Genomic DNA, 24,019 nt, shown 5'->3' on the forward strand with positions numbered 1-24,019 from the left:
TTAATAGCAAAGTGATGCAGCTATAGTGTAGCTATTCCCCCACTGCAGCTTTCAGATGATGTTAGTATTTGATCAAACGATTCTGTGGAAAAGCCAAAATTTGACCACCAATCCCCAAAATATGCAATTAGGGATGCACATTCACAAAGCTGTAGATTTATACCTGCCATTCGGATGGCTGATCAGCTGCTTAGATAATTCAGGTTTCCCCATCCCATTTCCCAACAACTAATTTCCTAATGTTGCGGCGGTGTTTTGAGAAAGGTTCTCAAGAGCACTTTCTCAGCTGTTCATATGATATTTTATGAACGAGAGAGCTTGCTTATGTTGCTCTGTGCCACGAATGCTTCCTTTGAATCCCCTTTATATGGTTAAAAATACAATTGGTAGATTGGGCTAATAGCAATGCACTGTACTGCAACTCTAGTGACCCCAGAATTCCAGTATGGACTTCAGTCCTTGGACCATGGTTTAGCAGAAGTCAATGCATAGTTCTTAAACAATACATTGTCTTACAGGAAGGAAAAAAATGGATGAATCTCTCTGTTATTCATAAGGCCCCTTGGGCAGTCCTTATGAAACAGCCTCAGTATTATCATTGGTAGCTTAGGTTTCTTCCTACTGACAGTAGATTACATAAATAGAAGCGGGGTGGGGTGCGGAGGGGGGAGAACATTAGTGGAAGATGCGGGCTGTCCAGGATTTGCTCTCCCTCTCTGTACAGATTCAAAAAATGGAAGAGTTGATGCTGGCTTTAGAATCTAGATGTGCAACCCTCTTCACTGGGGTAAGCATATTCTATGAGCTATATGTAGACATTGAGACAGAGTATATGTGGGTGGTGGATTGAGGGGGCAGGGGAGAGAGGAGTTGGGTGTGTGGTTTTAGAGAAATGGGACTACATGATGGTATGGGAATATATAATAAAGAAATTGTCACCAGTATTTCTGAAACATTGAAGTAAGCTTCAAGGTTATTTCCCCAAAAGCAAGGTATGAAACAAGTTATGAAAACCCAAACAGCCTTAGTCATCTGCTTCCAACATATTTCTGTACAATTAGAAATATGCAGAAGAACAAGTACCTATTTCCCTCAAGTAAAGCAGATATTAAAATAACTTTCTATAACATTTAAGTTGGAATAGAATGGCTGCACTTATGTTTGTTTCAAACCTGCTGCCAATTAATTTCATTGGATGACCTCTGGTTCTTGTGTTATGTGAAGGGGTAAATAACACTTTTTCCACACCATTCATAACTTTATAGATCTCTATCATATCCCCCCCTCAGCCATCTCTTTTCTAAGCTAAACAGTCCCAGTCTTTTTAATCTCTCCTCATATGGAAGTTGTTCCATACCACTAACAATTTTTGTTACCCTTCTCTGTACTTTTCCAATTCTAATATATCTTTTTTTGATATGGGATGACCAGAACTGCACGCAATATTCAAGGTTTGGAAGTACCACAGATTTATATAGTGGCATTGTGTTATTTTCTGTCTTATTATCTATTCCTTTCCTAATAGCTCCCAACATTCTGCTATTGTTTTTTTATTGCCACTGCACATTTAGCAGATGTTTTCAGAGAACTATCCACAATGACTCCAAGATCTCTTTCTGGAGTGCTAACAGCTAACTTAGACCCCATCATTTTGTATGTATAATGGGGATTATGTTTTCCAATATGCATTACTTTGCACTTCTCAACACTGAAATTCATCTCCCATTTTGTTGCCCAGTCACCTAGTTTTGTGAGATCCCTTTGTAACTCTTTGTGGTCAGCTTTGAACATAACTATCTTGAATAATTTTGCATCGCTTATACACTTTGCCAGTTCACTGTTTACCCTTTTTCCAGATCATTTATGAATAGGACCCCACCAAATTAATGCTCCATTTTGGCCAATTTCAGTCATAGGATTTTAAAAATCCTAAATTTCATTATTTCAGCTATTTAAATCTGAAATTTCACAGTGTTGTAATTGTAGGGGGTCCTGACCCAAAAAGGAGTTGTGGGTGGGTCGCAAGGTTATTGTAGGAGGGCCGGGGGGTTGCAGGACTGCTACCCTTACTTCTGCACTGCTGTGGTGGCTGCTGGCCGGGATCCCAGCTCTGAAGGCAGAGCCGCTGCCAGCAGCAGCGCAGAAGTAAGGATGGCATGGTATAGTATCACCACCATTACTCCTACACTGCTGCTGGCGGAGTGCTACCTTCAGAGCTGGGCGTCCGGCCAACAGCTGCTGTTCTCTGGCTGCCCAGCTCTGAAGGCAGAGTAGAAGTAAGGGTAGCAATACCACAACCCCCCTAAAATAACCTTGTGACCCCCCTGCAGCTTCCTTTTGGGTCAGGACCCCCATTTGAGAAACGCTGGTCTCCCCCATGAAATCTATATAGTATAGGGTAAATGCACACAAAACACCAGATTTCACGGTTCGTGATGCATTTTACATGGCCGTGAATTTGGTATGGCCCTATTTATGAATATGTTGAACAGCACAGGCCCCAGTACAGATCCTTGGGGGAACCCCCACTATTTACCTTTCTTTATTGTGAAAACTGACCATTTATTCCTACCCTTTGTGTCATATTTTTCCTATCACTATAGCAACTGTATGCTTCACAAACAATAATAAACTGAACTTAATAGCCCTCTGAGATGAGATGCTATTATTATCCTTATTTTACAGTTGAGAAACTGAGGCACAGAGCAAATAATACCAAAACTGTCAAAGGAGTCCAATAATTTTGGGTGTTCAAGTTGGGATGTCTAATGCCTGGCGACTTTCTAGAATACTTATAAAGTGCTATAAAATGCTATTTTCAAAGCACATCTCCAACTTACTTCAGTTGCAGCTGTGAGTGCTCAGCACTTATATAAAGCAGGCTCCAGGTGTCTCACACTGGGCATCCAGACAATGAGGATCACACAATTACAAGCACCTGTGATAATTCTGTTTTAAGTGACTTGTCCAAAGTCACATTCAACTTTGTGGCAAAGGCAGGAATAGAATTCAGTTCTCAAGAGTGACATTCAACTTCCTTAACTGTGAGACCATTTTTTATTTTCCAGCAGTCCCTAATCTCATTCACTACACACCTTCCAACTTCTGCAACAACTGAGGCAGGGGTCCTACAGACAACAGCCTCATTCCTGGAACAACCCTGATTAATTTCCTGAACTCTGTACACTGAATAAGGCAGGGTTCCTGTGGAAAAAAATAGTATGTGACCATGTAACTGAAGACCCTATATATTGTGTCTTTTATTTTTTACACAACTTATGTAATATGAAGCAACCACACATACACAATGGGGTCTAAATAATCTTGTTGACTATCTATATGCAACATGCAAGGCCTAGCTACATATATACATTTCTGCCCTGGTAGGATTCTGGCGGTTTCTAGAACATAGAAGAGAGAGATATACAATAGACAGGTCAGAAACTATTTAAAGAGATACTCCCCAATTCCTACAACCTTAAATTGACTACAATTTAAGGTTGCATGGGCAACCTTAATTCTGGCATTTCCTATCTTCTGAGTGCTTGACCTTTAAACCTTAGTGTTCTTTTAACATCATGTTTTTGTGTGTGTAATTTCATAAATTAAAAGAAAATGGAAAAAACAAATTCCGCCATCTGGAACCATGGGTCATTAGCAGAGTCAGAACCACAGATCCACAGCACAGACCTCTCTATCACTTGAGCTAATGAAGTAAGTCGTAGCATTAGTAGGGAGTGTTCTCTAATAGTTACAGGTCCTTTTGCCACTGTCCCTCCCCAAGTCTGTCCCATCCCATACTTGTTGTTTAGACCCAGGTTTACAATCAGAGGAAGTATCAGTACATAATGATTAGAAAACTACAAACTGTGCTTTTTGAAAAGCCTCACAGTCATATGTGTACAAGAACTCTACAACTACATATGGACTTTATCAGCATAGAACAATATTCCACTAACTGTCTATATTTCTATATAGAACAATACCGCACCGCAGTTCTTATCTCTGTGTTCTTACCTTGATATAATACAAATCCTAAAAACTGAGCCATAGCCTGGCCCCACTACGTTCTCTTTGCCCACTGTGAGGGAACCCTACAGTGGCTAAACTTACCCTGGCATAAGGAGTAAGGCAGAGGAAAAGAACATAGCTGTAGTCATCCTGGATGGCCTTACAGTCCCTGGCAAGCCCTAATTATGCTGGGGCTAAATCTACCTTGGCCAGCCCTAGTATTATGGAGCTACAGGACAAACTTCAGCTGCAGCTGAGTACTGAACCCTGTATTCATACCAATGTACTTTGCATGTGGAGTTATCTGCAAATATTTGTGAAATACAAACAGAAGAGCTTTTGTAAACATTTCCAGTTTCTTCTCTGTTGCTTCATATTAATACTATTTAGTTTTATTAGTATTCTGACTGATCACAGCTGTTTATGATGTAAGTGCCCTGCTTTTTGTCTACTGCATGTGCTTTACCTTTAATAAGTCCTCAAAGATAAACTTTAAAATAATAAACTAAAAAATAAAAGCCAAATTATGCATGTCTTATACCTCCAGCTAACAGATTTGGGCTAGAATAGATCCAGTATGGAGGCAGCATTTCTAGAAGTTAGAGAAGGGGAAAGAACCAGAAATCCATAAGTAGGTTTGTTCCTAACTCTGTTACTAACTTGCTGCATAACCCTGGGCTAGGTTTGTCCATTTGTAAAAGAGGGACAATAATACACCACTACCCCATTGGTGTAATCTGAGGTTTAATGTTTGTAAAGTGTTCCGAGATGATCTGAAAAGTGCTACACAGTGCAAAGTATTATCATCATTACTAAAAGAGAAGCCGTTGAGCTACAATGAAATCTGCCTTGTCCTCTAGAATAACCCTTCCGTCTTATACTACACTTAATAGTACACTGACCTTTTTTATTCCTGATCTCAGAAGTATCTAAAACCTGGACAGCTTAATGAAGGATCTGCCTCCTCCTGTCAGAGAGACTAATGGAAAATGTCATTAGCTTTAAGAAGCAAAGCTTGCTGTAAACTGTAGTCCCCTTTTTTATATGCTCATTCGTTTTCGACATGGGGGGGAAACATTTTTGAGGTAAGATTCCCAAATTATTTAAATAGCCAATGATTAGTTAAAAGCAGCCCTAAATATCAACTTAAATATTAGGCTCTCAATTTTTCTTTAATTCATAATATACTAGATAAACTAGATAAACTATACTAAAATAATGACTTGCTTGTTACTCCTGAATTTGTACTGCAGCAGCTGAGTCAATGTAGATAAACAGGAAGATTAATTGAAGCAGAGTGAATTGCATCGAAATATGTTGCTGTATAAGGTATGATTAACTCCACAGTGATTGAGATAATTTCAAATAACAGGGCTTTTATCAATGATGGCTGCAAGGTTGGGAAATGATTTAAAAGCATTTCATCTTAAGACAGCAACTGCAGTTCACCAAAAAAAAAAAAAAAAAAAAAAAGTGGGAGGGGGAAGGGGGGGGCTGGAGAGAAGGAGATTCAGTGTCTGCAGCTGAAATAGCCTTGGGCTATTTCAGAATCCTTCCCAAAGCACATCTTTACAACATGCCATTGACATTATAAACCTTGTGCTCTAGAACGCCTCATTTTTCTGTGGAACACAATTTATTAGATACTGAGACACTGAGGAAGAAGTTAATTCTGTGAATTTAGCAGTAATATGATGATGCCATAGCTCTTATAATTGAAAAATCAATATCTTCACCAGAAAATCAGTGTCAAAATTCTGCAAATAAACAGAGAGCTTTTGTAAAAAAACAATGTTCTTGCTCTATTGAAAATTACCTTCTTTAAATGTCTGTCCATTCCCCCATTCCCCTCCTCCAGTTACAGATTTTATAAAATTCAAAATCCAGCCTTTAGAACACAGAATGCTATTTGCTTACAGCATCAGAAGAACAAACACCAGCATCTATAGACCTTAAATGTCTGTTTCTGTTAGACTGAAAGAGAAGATGAGATGTCTTCTTACAAAGGTTTTCCCTGTATGTGTTTAATAAGAATACAGACCAGAGAGTTAAGAGATCTGGGTGCTATTCTTAGCTCTGCCACAGATTATCGTATGAACTTGGGCAAGCCTGAATTTTTCTCTGATTCATTCCCCGCCCCAACTATAAAGCGAGGATAATAATACTTAACTTCATCCAGGGAGTAGGTGTTGGTAAAGTACTTTGAGATCCTTTGATTATGGAAGGCATTGTGAAATGCAAAGTATTGGCCTGATGTAATTGTAAATTCAAAGCTGAAATTAAGATGTTAGCATTGCTGAAAATTTCCTTCAAGATGAATCAATGTATCAAGTGAATTTAGAGACAGATTGCCAACAATCAATGAGTGGAAATAACCTTTCAACATATATAGCAGCAGTCCTACTAAACAAAATAAATACAAAAAAATCTCTCTCTCTTTCTTTCTCTCTCTCTCTCCATACACTATACTAGTGTCATACCAAAATGAGGTTTCACCGAGGTATCCAGCTTTATTCTAGATACAATTCTAATAGATGGCTTCAGCTAAATCATTTGAAATACTGATATGACTCCAACTAGTTAGGAAGAGGAAATGCTTCTACCTGTGATGTTTATGGCATGACCAACCACTCTCTATTTACCTCTCCTCTCTTATAGGCCCACCATGATTTAGAAGAGGAGGAGAGATTGATAAGGCTCTGTTCCCTTCTCATCTTTTATCATAGCTCCAACTACATTTTCCTTCCTCCATACGGCCAGTTTATGTCAGAACCTCTCACCAGCAACTGCTTACACCAACCACTCCCCAGTATCAGACACTCCTCAGCCCAAGGAATGAACACAGGAAGCCTGGAATATCGTATCTTTAAAATGCACCTACTAGGATTTAGTCTCGTCTCAGTTAAACTGGTGTAAATCCAGAGTAACTCCGCTGAAGATAACCGAATTATTCTGGATTTACACTAGTATAATCAAAATCGGAACATAGCTGACTTACTTTAGGAAGGTCATGTGTTTCAATCCCCACTTGCCATGTGTGGGCCAACATTAAAGAAGCTAATTTAGAAGCTGGACTGCAGTTTGACTCAAATATTCAATGCATTTTACACAGAAATGTGTACAAAATGCAAAGTTGTATACAACATAATACAATATCACAAGTAATAGAAATAGATGGAAGGATCTATTTAGCCTGCAAAACAAAGTATTTACATCCATTCTTGCAGTTAAAACAAGCACAAAGAATCAGCAAATCAGCTTTCAGTGCACAAAAGTAAGTTCAAAGTCAGGACAACTGCAACCATTATCAGTGCTTTTAGATTTAAGGCTTTTCCTTGTCATTGAAAGAGGAGTAACAAGAGAAGGTACAACATAAACACACATTAAACAAGATGGACAGTATCAAAATAAATAGTAGAATCACTGAATAATACACTTTCCAATACGCCAGCTGTACAAACTGCATCCAAATAATATCTTTTTGTGAGGATTTTTATATGTTATTATTTGATACTTTATAAGATTTGCAAACATCTTAATTTAAGGAGGCACCATATGCCATTTTGGTACAACTGTTAAATACAATGATGACAAGGCCTGCTTGTTTTATTGTTTTTGCATGCAGATGTACCCATCTTTCTACAGCTCAGGATACATGACTCCAGAACCATTATTAAAGCTATTGTTATTGCTTTTCAAAATGTACAAGCCCTTTCATATGTCCTCCTTTCGTAAGAGCACTTTTGTTGTTGCACCCACATCACTTTCCCAAACTGGTTGCAACAGTACTCTGTAATTGCAGAACTTCAGTTTAGAATCCTATAATTAATTTGTTCACAGACCACACCTTTAGAAGTCATAGCTTCACACACTGAAGAGAAGAGGGTTCTGATTTTCAAGGGAGCTTGTTAAATTTATTGTCTATATTATTGTGTTGCATTAAAAAACTGATTTCACCTTCACGTTTGGGATCACCGTTCTACACATCCTCCTTGTATCTTGCACTGATCTGTGAACTATGAGCCATATTTTTTGCTTATGTGGTTTTATTACTAAAAAAACTGACAGGGCACTCAAAACCTCATTCCAAGTCAAAATAAAATAAATAAATGTTCTACCTTTCCCATGGAGAAATCCTACAGGAATAGACACAGGACCCCAGAAACCCAGCAAGCTTCACCATGCCAACTTCTTAACAAATGGTCCTCTCAGGGACAGAGGGGCTTGCAATGGGCAGGAATGTGGTACTGAAGTGGCAGGGAACTCACAGATTCCAGGGATCTATGAGGAAAAAACTCCTATCCAACAGTGTGTCCCAAAGTTTGCAGACAGCTTCCCTGGCAGCATATATTACCATCCCTTAGGTGCGGCCATTGGCTTCTGCACCCTCTTTGAGAGGTATGGAACTTAGGTTCATACGCCTAAGACCAGCATTTATTCCCCGTGTGATAGAGACAGGTTTTGAGAGGGAACAGATAACACAGAGTTACTGCTTCCTGGCTCCATCCTCCTTTGACCCAAAAGAGTCCTACCAGAGTTGTGGAGCCCTCATCACAAGAAGCAGAGAGAATGAAGCTTTCAAGGAAATGGGAGAACAAGCATGCAGCTGTGGTACTGCTCTCCACCTTTCACTTATCCCCTTATGTGTGTTCCTCTGCCTGCACAGCACCTATTGTGCAAGAAGAAATCATCTGCTCATTAGGTGATTTTACATTTGGATGTAATTTTTAAAGCCTTTATCTCTAACAACCCAAACCACTGTTGTGTTATTCAAAGTTAGCTTGAGTTGTAAAAAGTATGTATTAGGAGGTGAGTTGTTATAGATGAATTAGGCAGTAACTGGTGACAAGCAGTTATCATCAGGAGATAATTGACCTTATTTGAGAGTTAAGCATCCTGAGGCAAAGTAGAGTGTGCTTAATCCTGGCAGGTTAATTATCCAGTGATTATGATAGTTTGGAAAGTATTATTGCTAAGAACCATTTGCAAAATGACACTATTAAAAAAAAACTTAATTTAATAAAAATTAAAAGCAATGACAATAATCAGGTTCCCTAGTCATGTATTGCCCGATAATGACTTCAGAATGGCCTTAATTGGTTAGTAGCACTGGCTGTATGATTATTTTTATATTGAATGTTTTGTATTAAATTTATTATGTGAAGTCTAGTTAATAAGTGTCAAATATTCAAGCCAAAATGTTTTGGATAGGTATGAAAGAGATTTCAAAGACAAATGATCAACATACCAATGGCCATTGAGCTACAGTTATAGCTGATAACTACTACAGTTTATTATAGCAGTGTTCAGCACCACCATTGCAGTTAAGGGTATGTTGGCATTTACATTCTAAACTAGAGTATTTATTTTGTTAGGTTTACAACTTGCCCATTTTAATTATCATCTAGTTGAAACTTGGAATAACCAATCTCCATTCAGTTGTAAATTTTTAAGTGCCAGATGTAATTTAAAATCTCTTTGCCAATTGTTTTTAGTTTAAGAATGGCATCAATTTGGAATTCTGCTGCTCTTTTGATGCTTTTCGCATTACTCTAAGAATAAACAGCTCAGTGTTCAACAATAAAACTGTGTTGGTCTATAATGTGAAGTGAAGATAAATATACAGAAGAGTAAAATCATATGTGAGGCTACTCTCTATTCTAATAAAGTAACAATTATACCATCTAGTATGAGTTTTCTAGCTTATATGCTTAACTTATGTATGTCCCGTTACTGTTTATGATAGATAAATTAGCAAAATTCAATGAAAACAAAATATAAAGACAGAAAGAAAGATCAAAATAGATGGGGAAAAATGGGTGTTTACATTGGCTCAGCCAAGTGGTTCACTTCACATCAAGACACAAATAGACAGACAATTAAACATTATTATACAAGATTCAAAATCAGGAAAATGAATCCAGGAGAAGAAACAAAAAGGGGAGCATTCAGAAGGTTGAACTGCGTCAGAGAAAACTTTTCTTGTTAAAAGGGTTTTGCATGCTCTTAACCACAAACCAAGATACATGGAACAAAAACACTGGGAACCACAAGATACAGCCCACGCCAATAATTAGGAAGTGTACCATGGAAAGAGAAAGGGTTTCAAATCACAGAGTAACAAGAGAATATACCACTGTGAAAGGTATCCTAAAGAAAGAAGAATCTAAAGTGGCAATGAGTAGGTTACAAAGCAAGAAACAAAAATGATCTTTGTTTACAATGAACAGAAAATCCCACACTAGCAGGGCTGCGAGCAACATAGATCAAGAGGTCTGGTACTCTTTAAAGTGCATAAACAGTATGGTAACATTTAATGAAGATAGGGTAAAAGATACTATTTAAATATAAGCTAACCGACAACAGACTGCTTCAAGAACTATATACAGTAAATGCAGGGAGCATTTTACACTGCATTATGCATTACAATATTACACAATAAGTTATGACAAGTAAGTAAGTAATACCATATCCTATTGAAACAGCAGGGGGAATTAAAGTAGGCAGAATGCAGTTTCCATTGGAGCTGTTGCATCTAGTTTTGTGAAATGATGTTGTACATCTAATGACAAGTGAGCACAACCTATGTTTTATAACTCATCTGAAAAATGGTACCTTACACACCACAGTGATCCATTATATCAGAAAGGTTAAGGGAGCAGTACCAACACAAAAGGAGGAGGAACACAACACTGGGTTTTCCTGGGAGGTTTCTCATTCAAGAATTGACCAGGCCTGACTTTACGTGCAGAGGACCAGGACGTCCTCTGCACGTAAAACGCCAAGCATCGTTTCACATCCAATGTATGAAGTTTCTGTTCATCTGCAGTTGAGTGTGGTTTAGGAAAGAACACCAGTAGGTATATTACTTGGTTAAAGTAGAAATGAGGAACCACTTTCAACAAGAATTTAGGATATGGTTATAGGGCCACTTTGTCTTTGAAAAACTGCACATGGGGTCTCTGCCATTAAGTCCTGTAGCTCAGTTACTCTCCTTGCAGTTGTTATAGCAACAAGGAAGGCTGTCTTCTGGCACAGGAGGGACAGAGAGCAGGTTGTCATGGGCTCAAATGAAAGCCCCATAACAGCAGTGAACACAGTATTAAGGTCTCTCAAGGGAACTGGCTCTTTCACTGGTGGGAGGTAACGAATGACTCATCTCAGAAATCTCACTATCATAAAGTCTGAGAAAATGGCTTTCCTTGGATGGGTGGATGGAATGCTGAGATCACCGCTAAGAGAGTCAGACCTAAGCATTGAAGATGTAGCAGATACTCCAAAATTTCCTGAATACGAGCTAGCCACTGTTGAATGCCCAGGGCCAGTGATCAAATCGAAAACCGCTTCCACTTAGCCAAATGGGTAACTCTAGTGGATGGTTTTCTACTATTGAGAGGTATTTGTCTAACATCATGCATTCCTCTTCCTCATCTAGCTATGCAGCATCCACGCAACCAGATGCAGACTGCTCAGTGTTGGATGCAAAACTCAACCATAGTGCTGAGTCAGTAGGCAGTAGATCAGGACACAGAGGAAGAGAGATGGGAGGTTGAATAGATAAACTTAGTAGGTCAGAGAACCAACATTGTCTCGGCCAAGTTGTTGCAATGAGAATTAGTCTGGTATGATTCAGTTTTAGTTTGAGAATAAGCTGAGGAATCAGTGGGATCATGGGAAAGGCATGCATTAGCACTGATTCCCAGTTCAGGTGGAAGGCATTGGTTAAGGTTCCTGGACTAAGACCAAGCAGAGAGCAAAATTGATGGCACTTCTTTTCTCTTGTTGCAAACAGATCAATAGCTGGGATTCTTCATTTTGCGAAGATGGACCTGAGCACATTGTAACTTCAGAGACCACTCGTGATTCTGGGAGAAAATCCTGTTGAAGTGATCTACCAAGTGATTGTGTACCCCCTGGGTAAATGAGCAACTATGCGAATTATGTTTTCCTCAATGAAGAACTGCCAAAACTTTATTGCCTCTTGACAAGCTGGTTGGAGCAGGCTCCTCCCTGCTTGTTCATGCAATACACTGCAGTGATGTTGTCTGTGAGTATGTGAACCGCTGTGCCCCGATGTGATCTCAAAAGACTCAGTATGCAGTGTAAATGGCTTGAAGCTCCAGGACGTTGAAATGGAAAGACGCTCTTGTTCTGATCACAAGCCCCGAATTTCCAGTGCCCCTAGATGTGCTCCCCAACCTATTGAAGAGGCATTGGTGATTACAGTTCTGGTTGGTGGAGCAAAGGGAACAACCTGGCAAACATTGCTCTGAACTGCCCACCAATGTAGGGAGACCAGGATTGCTGGAGACATCCAGACAATTTGGGCAATTGACAACTCGGGCAATAGACTAACTTCAATCACACTTATAGATGAAGGGGCAATCTCACATACTGGACTATGTACATGAATGCAGCCACATGGCCTAATAACTTCACGCATACAAGGACTGTGGTCCAAGGTTGAGACTGAAGTGCCAGACACAGGTGATGAAATGCCTAAAATCGTTCGTTTGGAAGAAATGCTCTCAAACTCAAGAGTCTAGTAGGGCCTCCAAAGAACTCAAATTTTTTTGAGTCGATGTTAAACAACTTCCCTTTGTTAAACAACTTTCCCAAAATCAGACCCAGATGATTGTAGAGACATAACATGAATTGGACATGCGAGAGGACTTGGCCCTCAGTAACCAATCATCCAGATATGGGAAGATATTAACTCCTTTTTTTCTGAGCTATGCTGCTACCACAGTCACGCATTTGGTAAATACCAATGTAATGGAGGATAGGCTAAGTGGAAGCATGGTGTACTGATAATGCTGACCTGCCATTACAAATCACAGAAACCTCCTGTGACCTGGAAAGATTGCCACATGAAAGTAAACATCCTGAAAATCAAGGGTTGTAAACCAGTTGTGATTCAAACCAGGGAGAACAGTCATTACGGTAACCATGCAGAATCTTGTATCTTCCCTCTGACTTGGAGACCAGGAAGTATCATAAGTAGAATTATTTCCCCCGATTCTGAAGGGCAGCCTCCTCTGTGGCCCCCAAAGCTCAAAAAGTATGCACCTACTGAAGAAGCAGACTCTTAGGAGGGTTCCCTGAAATGGGATGGGGTAGAAGGGTGCATGAATAGGAACTGAATGGCATAACCCAGTCCCAGTGCTTCAGATCCAGTTGTCTGTAATTATTGACTCTCAGGCCCTGTAGAAGTCGGAAAGCCTATCCCCAAATGGGGGCTTGAAGCGTAATGACTAGAATGCTGACCTCGGAGACAGAGTCAAATTGGCTGCTTGAACGAAGCTGATGAAGGCCGGGCCGACTGATTGACATTGGGACAAGAACACCTTATTCTATGAGACTTGTGCCTCTTTCTGGAGAAGTCATGCTGTCTAGATAATTCGACCTGAAAAACCACTGAGGGCGATACTGCTGCTGCTGCTGACACCTCTTTACTGCTGGGGTAAAAATCCCCAAATGAATGCAATTTAGCTCACAAGTCTTTACATGAATGCAGCATCTCCTCAGTTTTGTCAGAGAACAAGAATTGTGGCTGCAGCAACAGATGTTCAGGAGGAGAGGCTACCGGCAGAATAGGTGATCTCATTCTGGACTGTACCAAGGACTGAGACCATGCCGACTTTGGAACATCCCAGAGATTCCAAGGAGGCCACTCTGGGTAAGGGTACGGCATTGGTGGCCAGTAAGCACTGGGCCACGGATGCCTCACTTTACTACAGGATTGGTGCCGATCTGGATACTGATGGGTGATCCCCAGGAGATCTTGATGACTTCTGCGAGTGATAATGAGAAGGTGAGGGATAAGATAAAGACATCTCTGAGCCCGATGCTGAGAAACTTTCCAAGTAGTCCACATGCAATGGAAGAGCCATCCCCCACAGGCTCAACAAATGTCCAACCTCATCCAAAGTCCAGCACATCAGATGCATTGGTAAGGATGAAGTTAAAATACTAGACACTTCAAGCACTGATAGGGGCCTCACACTTACATTCTATACCAGAACAGACGTCAGCACTGACGTTAAAGCCAGCACCATTCCCATCATGGCAGTGAGCACCAGAGTCATCAACAGCAGCAAAGAGAATGCATAAGAAGAACATACGAACATAAGAACGGCCATACTGGGTCAGACCTGTGCTGATTTTCAGTGCCAAAAAGGCAGGCAACTTCAGTCCTGTACCCTGAGTTAGTAGAGGTGCCAAAGTTGGTGCCTACACTAATGCCAAGTCCACAACCCATACAGATGGTGCCAAGGGCACTGATAAAGAAGCCATCACACCTGAGCACCTTTGAATCTGAGGAGACTCAGGAACTGATGCTTCCTGATACGCCTGCACTGGTATGCTGTCAAACAAAGCAAGTCCGATGCTGCCAACACTAATACCATCAGTACCAGACTCAATGGACGACCCAGAGATGATACTGGAGACAACAGTACTGAGTCTACTTGCTCTTGCCTCAGTACTGAAAAGCAAGTAGATGGCTCTGCTCTCTCACATACAGGATGAATCATGCTGCCCGTCTGCACGCCTCTTAGAAGGGAAAGAGGAATCTCTCCTAGCTCTGGAACAGCTCCAGCCTCTTTTATGAGATTTTTTTTCTAGGGGGACCAGAGGAAGGAGAATGGTCTTTCTTCCTTCTGGGAGAGCCCATGCTGCCTCAAATACCCTCTGGGAGGCCTACTGATCCGTGAAGGTCCCCAATGCCAAAGCAGGCCATATGGCTTGCTCCAGAAGGTGCTGCTTCAAATGCAAGTCCTGCATTCACTTACAGATGCAGCACCTTTACTTAAAGTGCCCCTACCCCAGGCACAATAAACAGCATGTGTGGGGTCACTATTGAGGACAGTCATCTCACACAAAGGATAATGTTTAAACCCTGGTGATGGCATCAGCCAGGATGACTATCTAAACTACTACGATAAATTAACCTGAGAGTACCACTAACTATTTTAATTATTTATATACAATAAAATCCCAAACAGACTGAGGTAGAGCAGCATGAGGTAAAATACCACACAAAATGTTCTGACTCTAGCCACAGGCAGTGAGAAGGAACTGAGGGTGTCAGGGCAAAGCTGCCCTTAAACAGTCAGGGGAGAGGCTAAGGGCCAGAGGGCACAGGCATCACCCCTCTGGGTACTGCTAGGCCAAGTTCTTCAGGTTCAATGTGCTGGGTGCACACATACCTGAGTAGAATACATGTCTGCAACCATTCAAAGAAGAACTGTCAATGTTAAATACTTCTCCCATCCAACTACCCGTGGTTAGTAGACTCTCACTATCCTACTGCACCTGAAGAAATATGCTATTTTCTAATCTTTAAAAAAGTATTCAGGGCTGGTCTATGCTAGTTTTTGCACTGCTGTATCTGCACCAATGTACACCCCGAGGGCAGACATGCTGCACCAGTGTACAAATTCACTTTCCCAATACAGTTTACTCTGATTTGAAACTTAGACAAGCTGCAATAATGCATGTAACTTTTTACACCAGCATAGCTATGCTGGTGCAAAAGTGTCAAGTGTAGAGAAGCCCTCACTCAGTTCATTTATTTATGAGACTTTCTTTAGGAGTTCACCCTTTTATTCATGATAAGCAAACATAAAAATGCTTACAAGAGAACCCTGTGAATTAAGAAAATGCAAAGTGATATCAGTACAATCAGTAAAATGTTGGCCTCATTGAAGTCAATTGCTGTTTTGCCATTGAGTTCAGTGGGCACAGAATTTCACCCAATCTGTTTACCGCACTCTTGCACAGAAAAGCATAACAAAAGTGAATTTCTATAGATGGTTTGCCATTCTATCTTCCATAGAGATCAATGAGAAATTTGTAAACTGTGTTTTCCTAATGTCTTTCTCCTCCTGCTTAAAGAAAGTGTCTACTTTATTGCAGAATGGGCCAGCAAGACTAAAGCTATCAAGATGAAAACTTTTAACAGGTTAACACATTAGCAGTCCATTGAACCACTGCACTAGTTTAATTCTTTCTTTTTCAACTTAGATTGTAAATTAGATTTTACAGTATCATTTTACACAAAGTTCCTTACAATATATGTTAATGAAGAAAGAAAAATCAGAGATTATTCTAGACATAAACATCTGTCAGAAACAAATATTTTTAGTAGGACTCACCATCTCATTTCCGAAAAGGATGTCAACATAAGGCATGACTTTCATCAGTGGCTCCTTATAGAACTGGCTAATAAATGGTGCAGAAAGATTCAAAGTGAAGATCTTGTTGTCTGCAGAAGAATGATTGGCCACCTTTAATACTGCTTCTGGTGAAACTGTAAGAAAAAATCCCTGCAAGCAAGCAAACAAATATATATTACTAATTTCAAATTAGGAATCATAGTAAATAAGTTGTTTGCAGGTAGGACAAAAAATGAAAAGCAAACTTATCGAATGTGTATAAATGGCATCCTTTGATTTAATTTAATTAGTCAGATTAATCCATTATGCCTGATCTCTTAATAATGCAGTATAATATTTAAACAATGAAAAGGATGTCATCCTACATAATTAATAATATTTTGTAATATAAAATATGAAGCCATTTATATGTTAATAAAACCAATATCAATAAAAGGAAACAAATAAGTAACTACATAAATTAGGGTTGCCAACCCTCCAGGATTGCGCTGGAGTCTCCAGGAATTAAAGATTAAATCTTTAATTAAAGAGTATGTCATGTAATGAAACCTCCAGGAATACATCCAACCAAAATTGGCAACCCTAACATAAGTGCGGTCTCCCAAAGGAAAAGCTAATTTAGAATAAGGAGTGCAGATCAGGGTTTAGGAAAGTAATATGAGTGAAGATCAGACCAAGCCTTTACTTCACTTGATTCCCTTCTGAGAAAACCAATTCTGTTGGAATGTATACCAGGCTCATTCAAATTCATACATTGAAGCTAAAAAAAAAAAACATCATTACCTGACATTAGTAGTCCCTATCACTTTCTTTAAGGTTTCCAGACAGTAGAAGAACAGGCCACATATACCTTTTAGTCTTGAACTGTAATACACCCTTGTTACTTTGCAATACACTGTTACTATTCAGTATACCTGTTTTGCTATATTATATTTATATAGATGCTGGACACTGGTGGGGAATACTAGTTAATGTAACTATTGCAAGCTCTGTAGATTGTATATACTTTGTAATTTTTCAAGATCTTCTCCCACTCCCAACTCAAATGATGAAAACATGACAAATATAAAATAAGTGTCAAAAATGAAATACTGAATAAACAGAGCTGAACCAGAAACAAGCCAGTATCTCATTTAATTAAATTTCAGTTTACCTTCTTTTTTCTCCTTTACTTTATGTTCTCTTGCATCCTTAAGTGCATACGGCATCCACCAGTTTTCCACCATTTATTTTGGTCTTGGGCTAGTCTGTTTAGGCTTCTGAGTGTCATGTTGATGAATTTACCTAAGTAATATTTCTCTAGGTTGTCCTCTTTTTCTCTTTCCAGGTGCTGCCCATGTTATCACTTGCTATGGAAGTTGTGTTAGTGGCATCCTTAAAGCGTGGCCTAAATATGTCCATCATTTTCTTCTTGACATATTTGATGCTTCAGTATGGTTTGCTCTCCTTTGAATTTCTGATGTTGCAAGAAACTGTCTTCAATGCACTCTGAAGATCTTTCATAAGCATTTACTTTGGAATTAGTTAATCTTCTCATCAATTTCTGTTGCAGATTTCTATGACGGTGCTCCAGACATGACACCAGTATTCAAAATTCATAGTTGTGCATCAGTGCCAATCATGCTACTTTCCAAATCTTCTCAAGCTTATGAAAGTTGTTTGCTGCTTTTGATATTCATTGCTTGACATCTAGCATGGTGTCACTATCGTATTTCTGACTCCATAGATAGGTAAAATGACTTCTTCTAGTACAGAGGTAGGCAACCTTTCAGAAGTGGTGTGCCGAGTCTTCATTTATTCACTTTAATTTAAGGTTTCGCGTGCCGGTAATACATGTTAACGTTTTTTAGAAGGTCTCTCTCTATAAGTCTATATAATATAACTAAACTATTGTTGTATGTAAAGTAAACAAGGTTTTCAAAATGTTTAAGAAGCTTCCTTTAAAATTAAATTAAAATGCTGATCTTACGCCACCAGCCTGCTCAGCCCGCTTCCAGCCTGGGGTTCTGTTCACCTAGGCCTGCAGCGGGCTGAGCGGGGCGACTCGGTCAGGGCAGAGGGCTGGGGTGTGTGTGGAGGTGCAGGGCAGAAGGCTGGGTGTTGGGGGTGACTCGAGGTCAGGGCAGAGGGCTGGGGGGGTGTGGAGGTGCAGGGCAGAAGGCTGGGGGTGTGTGGAGGTGCAGGGCAGAGGGCTGGGTGTGTGTTGTGGTGGGGGGGGTTCAGGGCAGAGGGGTGGGGGTGAAGGGCAGAAGGCTGGGGTGCTCGGCACGTGGGGGTGCTCCCAGCCCCCTGCCCTGAGCGGCTCATGGCAGGGGGCTGGGAGGGATATGCCCTGTTCCACCCCCTTCCCCAAGGCCCATCCCTACCTCTCTCTGCCTGTTCTATGGAACAGCAAGCACGCTGCGCTCGGCTCGGCTCTGCTCCGCTCCCCCTCCCCCTCGCAAGGGCCGTCCCGGCAGGGAGAGGGGGAAGGAGGAGGGGCCAGAATGCACCACATTGTGGGAAGAAACGGGCGGGGGGAAGCTTGGCTGCCACAGGACCAAGCTTTTGCCTCCTGCCCCCGCAGGGGAGAGCGGGGCGGGGGGGCTGAGTGGGGCGGAGGGCCGGGACCCCCCCGCACCGCTCTCCCCTGCAGGGGCAGGAGGCAGAAGCTTGGTCCTGCGGCAGCCAAGCTTCCCTCCTCCCCCCAGCTTGGTGCATTCCGGTCCCTCCGCCCCTCCTCCTCCTCCTCTCAGTGGGCAGCAGTGTGCCACTCAAAATCGGCTCGCGTGCCGTGTTTGGCACGCGTGCCGTAGGTTGCCGACCCCTGTTCTAGTAGGTTGACGTCAAAATGGGAACCATGAATGAAAAGATGTGATGGCTGCCGTTCTGAGGTCAACGTTCTGAATCTTTGTGACTAAAATCTAACATGCAATGTTGCACTGCACATATACCAATCATCATTTCAAAACCAATTGCAACTTGGTAGAACCAATAATTAAAAGCAGGAAAAATGATTGAGTCTTCATTAAGGAGCAACCACTTACCAAGTCTGGTTATGCAAACAAATAAAATTGGTTTTATTCCTACAAGTGAAAAAATCTGTGACCTCAAATTCCCCCATATGAAATGACAGACTTTGTCCTTGCTCAAAAAATTACTGATCTCAGTTTGTACACCCAATGTGTTGTGATGATTGATAGTAGTCCATCTTTTATACATTGTTTCAACCAAAAAAGGGACTTTTTTTTTTTTTTTTTTAAACTGGTGACACATTGACTTTACCATGGTAAACAGTTCCATAAAGTTTAATATCACAGTAGGACACCAAGTTAAACATTCTCTAAGATGCTTCCCTTATTAAAAATAATACCTTTATATCTGCTCAATTATAGCAGTTTTGCATTTCCATAACCTAAAAGAGTTCACTAAATATTCTCAAATTTGATTAAACATACTGAATTAAAGGCAGCAATCACATGTGCTGCAAAGTAACAAGCAACTTGCAAGTAGGGTCTTGTAAGTGAAGTGCCATTTCAGCGGCATCTATAGCAACACCATTGCAACACTCTAAAAAACAATGATGAAAGGGTTCTATTTTCCAGTTCTCATCACCATATTATTCGGTCTTCACATTAAAATACATCTGTATTTTTATTCAAAGTAATTCAGCTAAAGATCATTTTAGAAGTTCTACTCATTGACAAATTTTAGTCTAACAAGGAGTTTACAGATTAAAGATCATTTCGAAAACATTGTCTAAATATTTCCCGTTGCTCCACACTTCCCAGTTTAGCAAATATATGATCACTTCCAAAATCTGGGCTTGATCCTGCCAAGAGCTGAGCGCCCCATTAAAGGCAACAGGAGTTGAGGATCCTTTGCATCTTCTTGAGGTGCTCAGCACCTTTCAGGATTGAACCATACAAGCAACCAAGCTGCCTCCTTTCTATTTTTGTATCCTAAAGAATTAAAATGAATAGTTTATATAACATCTTGTCTCCATAGCAATCTCTTCCATCTTTCAGTGTTTCATTTAATGAGCAGAGTTAGAATTTTTTTTAAAAACTGTTCCAAGCACAAAATAAAAACCTTTCATGCTAACATGTTGCCAGCTGTGGATAAACCACATAGTGGTCTGCATAAATATTAACCTGGTCAAATAATTAGGCTTCTCACCAATTTCAGACTGAAAACTTGATCTCAACTAAAATACATCTGATTGTAATTTAAGGTACAGAATAGTATCCCCTTGGGATCTAAGTCAGGCCTAAGTCCAACTTTTTCCCCTCCTCTTTTGAAATGCAACATAAAGGTATTTGAGATGCACAAAGTATAACTTGCATTTCAGACCTTGCACAGTAAAGGCCATGAACTAAAAAAAGTTGCAAGATTGACTTTTGGGTTTCTTTAAAATAAACTTCACAATTTAATTTCATTCCACTTTTCAAAAGGTTTCTTTCCCTCATATTTTTCTTTAAATGAATAGTTGGTATTAAAACATTTAGGGATTACAGCTGTACTATAGAAAACTCTTTTTTAATACTCTGCCAACCATAATTTTTCTTTGTAGAAGTAATTTTCAGCTGTTTGTTCCAGGAAATAGTGCCGAAAAAGAATGTAGGGGAAAATTTGACTGGTCTTTAACCAGAGAGCTGGGTTTAAGAAAGCCAATCAGAGTTTGCATTCCAAGAACTGAAATGGACTTTGGCCATGTCTTTACTGAGGCTCCAATTTCAGCCATCATTGTCCAGCCATCAGCACAGTTGCACCAATGCAACTAGTTTTGATTTGCACCATTGTAGCTTACTATAGTTTCAAATAGGAGTAAGCTCCACCAGTTCAAATAACAGTTTTCTTTGTCTATGCTAGAGGTTTGCACCAGTGTTGCTACAAGAATGTCTGGCCACAATAGCTGTAATCAGGACAAATCACCACTGTAGACAAAGCCTTTGAAATTCCATATGCAAATTTCTCTCTGATGCTTAAGACAAGTGGCTTGCAGCATTTTCAAATTGGCAGGCTACAACCAATATCTAGTAATAATGTAAGGTCAACAAAAGTATATTTGTCGGTCCAAAGAGTGAACATTTAGTAATAAAAATATAAGATTAGCTTATTGGAAAGCAGAGACATAACAGGACAAAGTAACATCAAATTATCCTTCTGTTTCTCATACCCTAGAGCACTGCCAACTTCCTAAGTGGCTGGAAGTTATATTTCCTAGTTACACATTAACCAGTGTTAAAAAACATGATTATTGCCTTAAACCTCTCTTGTTATTGTATAGGACACATGGAAACCACTTCAGCTCTATTCTGAAATTGACATTCTCTAGCTGCAAATGAACACATTGTGAACTCCCAACAGAAATGTTTTGAATGGAGGAAGAATATAAAACAGCTAATCAGGAGAACTCTCTTAGCAGAACACTCATCTTGATGTTTATGGATGAAACCACCATTTAGTATTAATGGGAGTTATAACGAGAGGTCACCTACCAGCAGCTGTTATTTGAGGGCATCAGCTATGCATATTCCAACTTGCAGGATTGGCACCTCCTGGTATTGAGCAGTGTCTGTTGAGGCCACTTGTCTCTCCCTTCCACTCCACTTGTGGATGATTCCCAGAATATAAAAGGGGGAGTGGCCCCAACCACTGTTCAGTGCCTTCTCTAATTTTGGAATTCTTTACCTGAGACACCAAAGAAGTGGATAAGGTGGGCAGGGGATGTGAACACGCAGAGGCAACACTCTCAAAGAACAACAGTTACTGGCAAATAACCTCTCTTTCTTCTTCCAGTGGCTTCTGCACATTCCCTCTTGTGGGAGATTAGCAAGCAGTACAGCTCCATAGGAAGGTGGGCTGAGGAATTCTAGATGAACAAGAACTGCAGAACTGCCAAAATGAGCATCAGCTCTGAATGGCAGGTCAAGAGAATATTAGAAGGTGGCCACAATTTTGCTCTCCCTGATCACACCTAAGTAAGGGACTAATTTTTGCTTCAAGTAACAACTTTACAAATTCTGTGAAAAGACTAAGCCCCCAAAGGATGCTGTCTTCAGATTAACTGAATATCTTTTAATATATATCCAGGTGAATGAAAACCTGGTGAATCATACCAAGGGTGTAAAAGAGACTTGGGGAATACAGACAAGTTTAGTGGCCTGTAAGAGATGGAAACAGACATGACCTGAGACTGGAAACGGAAAAGAGGATACCAGTGAAATCCTACTTCAGTTTATAGAGGAATAGCCATTTGACCTGTATTTCACTGAGGCTTCGTTTACACAGTTTTGGTACCAAGATAACTATGCTAGTTAGGGGTGTGATTTTTTACTTGTACTGGCACTGGACTACTTCAAGCAAGTGGAGCATTTGGAAACTGCCAAAACCTTGGCACCAGACTCAAATGGTTATGGGAACATTAATGCCATGAATTATGGGCATCAAGTGGCTCACCAGGTCCATGATGCTGGATACTAGACCCTGCACTCTATTGATCTGTATGGATCAAGGGATTTCTATGGTATCAGACTGTCAGCACCAAATTATGTCAACCCGTAAGGCTCTGAGGACTTTGGCACAAAGCTGACAGTACCAGAACCTTGTTGCTGAATTAGGCTGACTTGCAGGAATCCAGGAACCTTAGTGCCAGCACAGGCCCTAGCACTGGGCTAAGACAGATAAGACCAAAGACATGGATGCCGCCAGATATAAAGCCACTTAGCTTAGTGGCTGTCTAAAGTTGATGCTGGAGGTACACATTGCCAGACTGCATCGACTGGAGATGAGAGGCCTCCCCCATCAGTAGAGTTGTGTGAGGTGGCTCTCCTGCTCCTTTCCATCTTTCATATTCAGGTGTCCTTTTCATAGACATCAGAATGACTGGACACATTTAGTAATTTTCTGCACAAGTAATTTGTCTTGTGAGGTCATCTCTCCTATTTTTATCACATGAAGACCCAGAGGGTTTCTTCTGATCCACACTAAACCTATGCAGCACCAGCAATAGCAGATGTGAGTGCAACAAAGTAAGGGTGTCAGAAGTGTCTGCATCACAGGACTAGAGACAGTTGAAACATCTCCTGGAGCCAGGAATACTCCAGCTCTGGTGAAGGTATTTCTCTATAAGGTGTTCCATCCAAAGGCACAGATCCTGAAATCATTTGTGCACATGAGAATCTTTATTCACATGCATAGTTCCACTGAACTCAGTAAGATAACACACGAATGAAATTGCTCACATGCATGAGTGTTTACATGATCAGGGCCAAGATTTTCTAAAGCCAACAAGTATTTCTTTGAACCCAAAGCTGAAATCTGTGACTTAATATTCATTTAGACAAACCCAGACTCAGATGACAACAAGCAACTATGTATTGTTGGATTATTATTGTTGAATACCACACACAATGTTTGTATAAGAATATTTAGAAAACAAAAAATAGGACTCAAGAAAAAAAGAGGAGGTTAGTTACCTGTAACTGAGGCTCTTCAAAACGTGTGGTCCCTATCTGTATTCCACTGAGAGTTATACGCATGTGCCATGCATCCGGAGCTGGATATTTTTAAAGTAGTAGTGTCTGTTAGGTCATGCATGTGCCCTTGCTTCACCGTTTCATCCGAGGTGCTAAAGGGTAGGGCGGACCGACTGCGCCTTCAGTTCCTTCTCCACCACAAACCAAGAAATCTGCAGCAGAGGGGAAGGAGGGCAGGATTGAAATACAGATAGGGACCTCACATCTCAAAGAACCTCCAGTTACAGGTAAGTAACCTCTTCTCTTCGAGTGATGGTCCCTATTGTATTCCACTGAGGGTGAAAGGAATCGTGGAACGGAGAACAGCCA

At 40.5% G+C, this 24,019-nt stretch overlaps 1 protein-coding gene across 3 annotated transcripts in view; it reads right to left on the bottom strand.

Annotated features, from left to right (window-relative positions):
• Positions 1–24,019, bottom strand: part of ADK (adenosine kinase) — a 568,039-nt gene that overhangs the window by 112,157 nt on the left and 431,863 nt on the right. For 2 of the 3 annotated variants that reach the window (XM_065407398.1, XM_065407399.1), the window contains exon 7: positions 16,170–16,340. The exons of the other annotated variant lie outside the window; for it this stretch is intronic. In XM_065407398.1, coding sequence (XP_065263470.1) covers positions 16,170–16,340 — 171 coding nt within the window. The remainder of the gene's footprint in view (positions 1–16,169; positions 16,341–24,019) is intronic. 3 annotated transcript variants of the gene reach the window in all.

This window comes from Emys orbicularis, chromosome 7 (assembly GCF_028017835.1).
Source record: "Emys orbicularis isolate rEmyOrb1 chromosome 7, rEmyOrb1.hap1, whole genome shotgun sequence".
Lineage (NCBI taxonomy): Eukaryota > Metazoa > Chordata > Testudines > Emydidae > Emys > Emys orbicularis.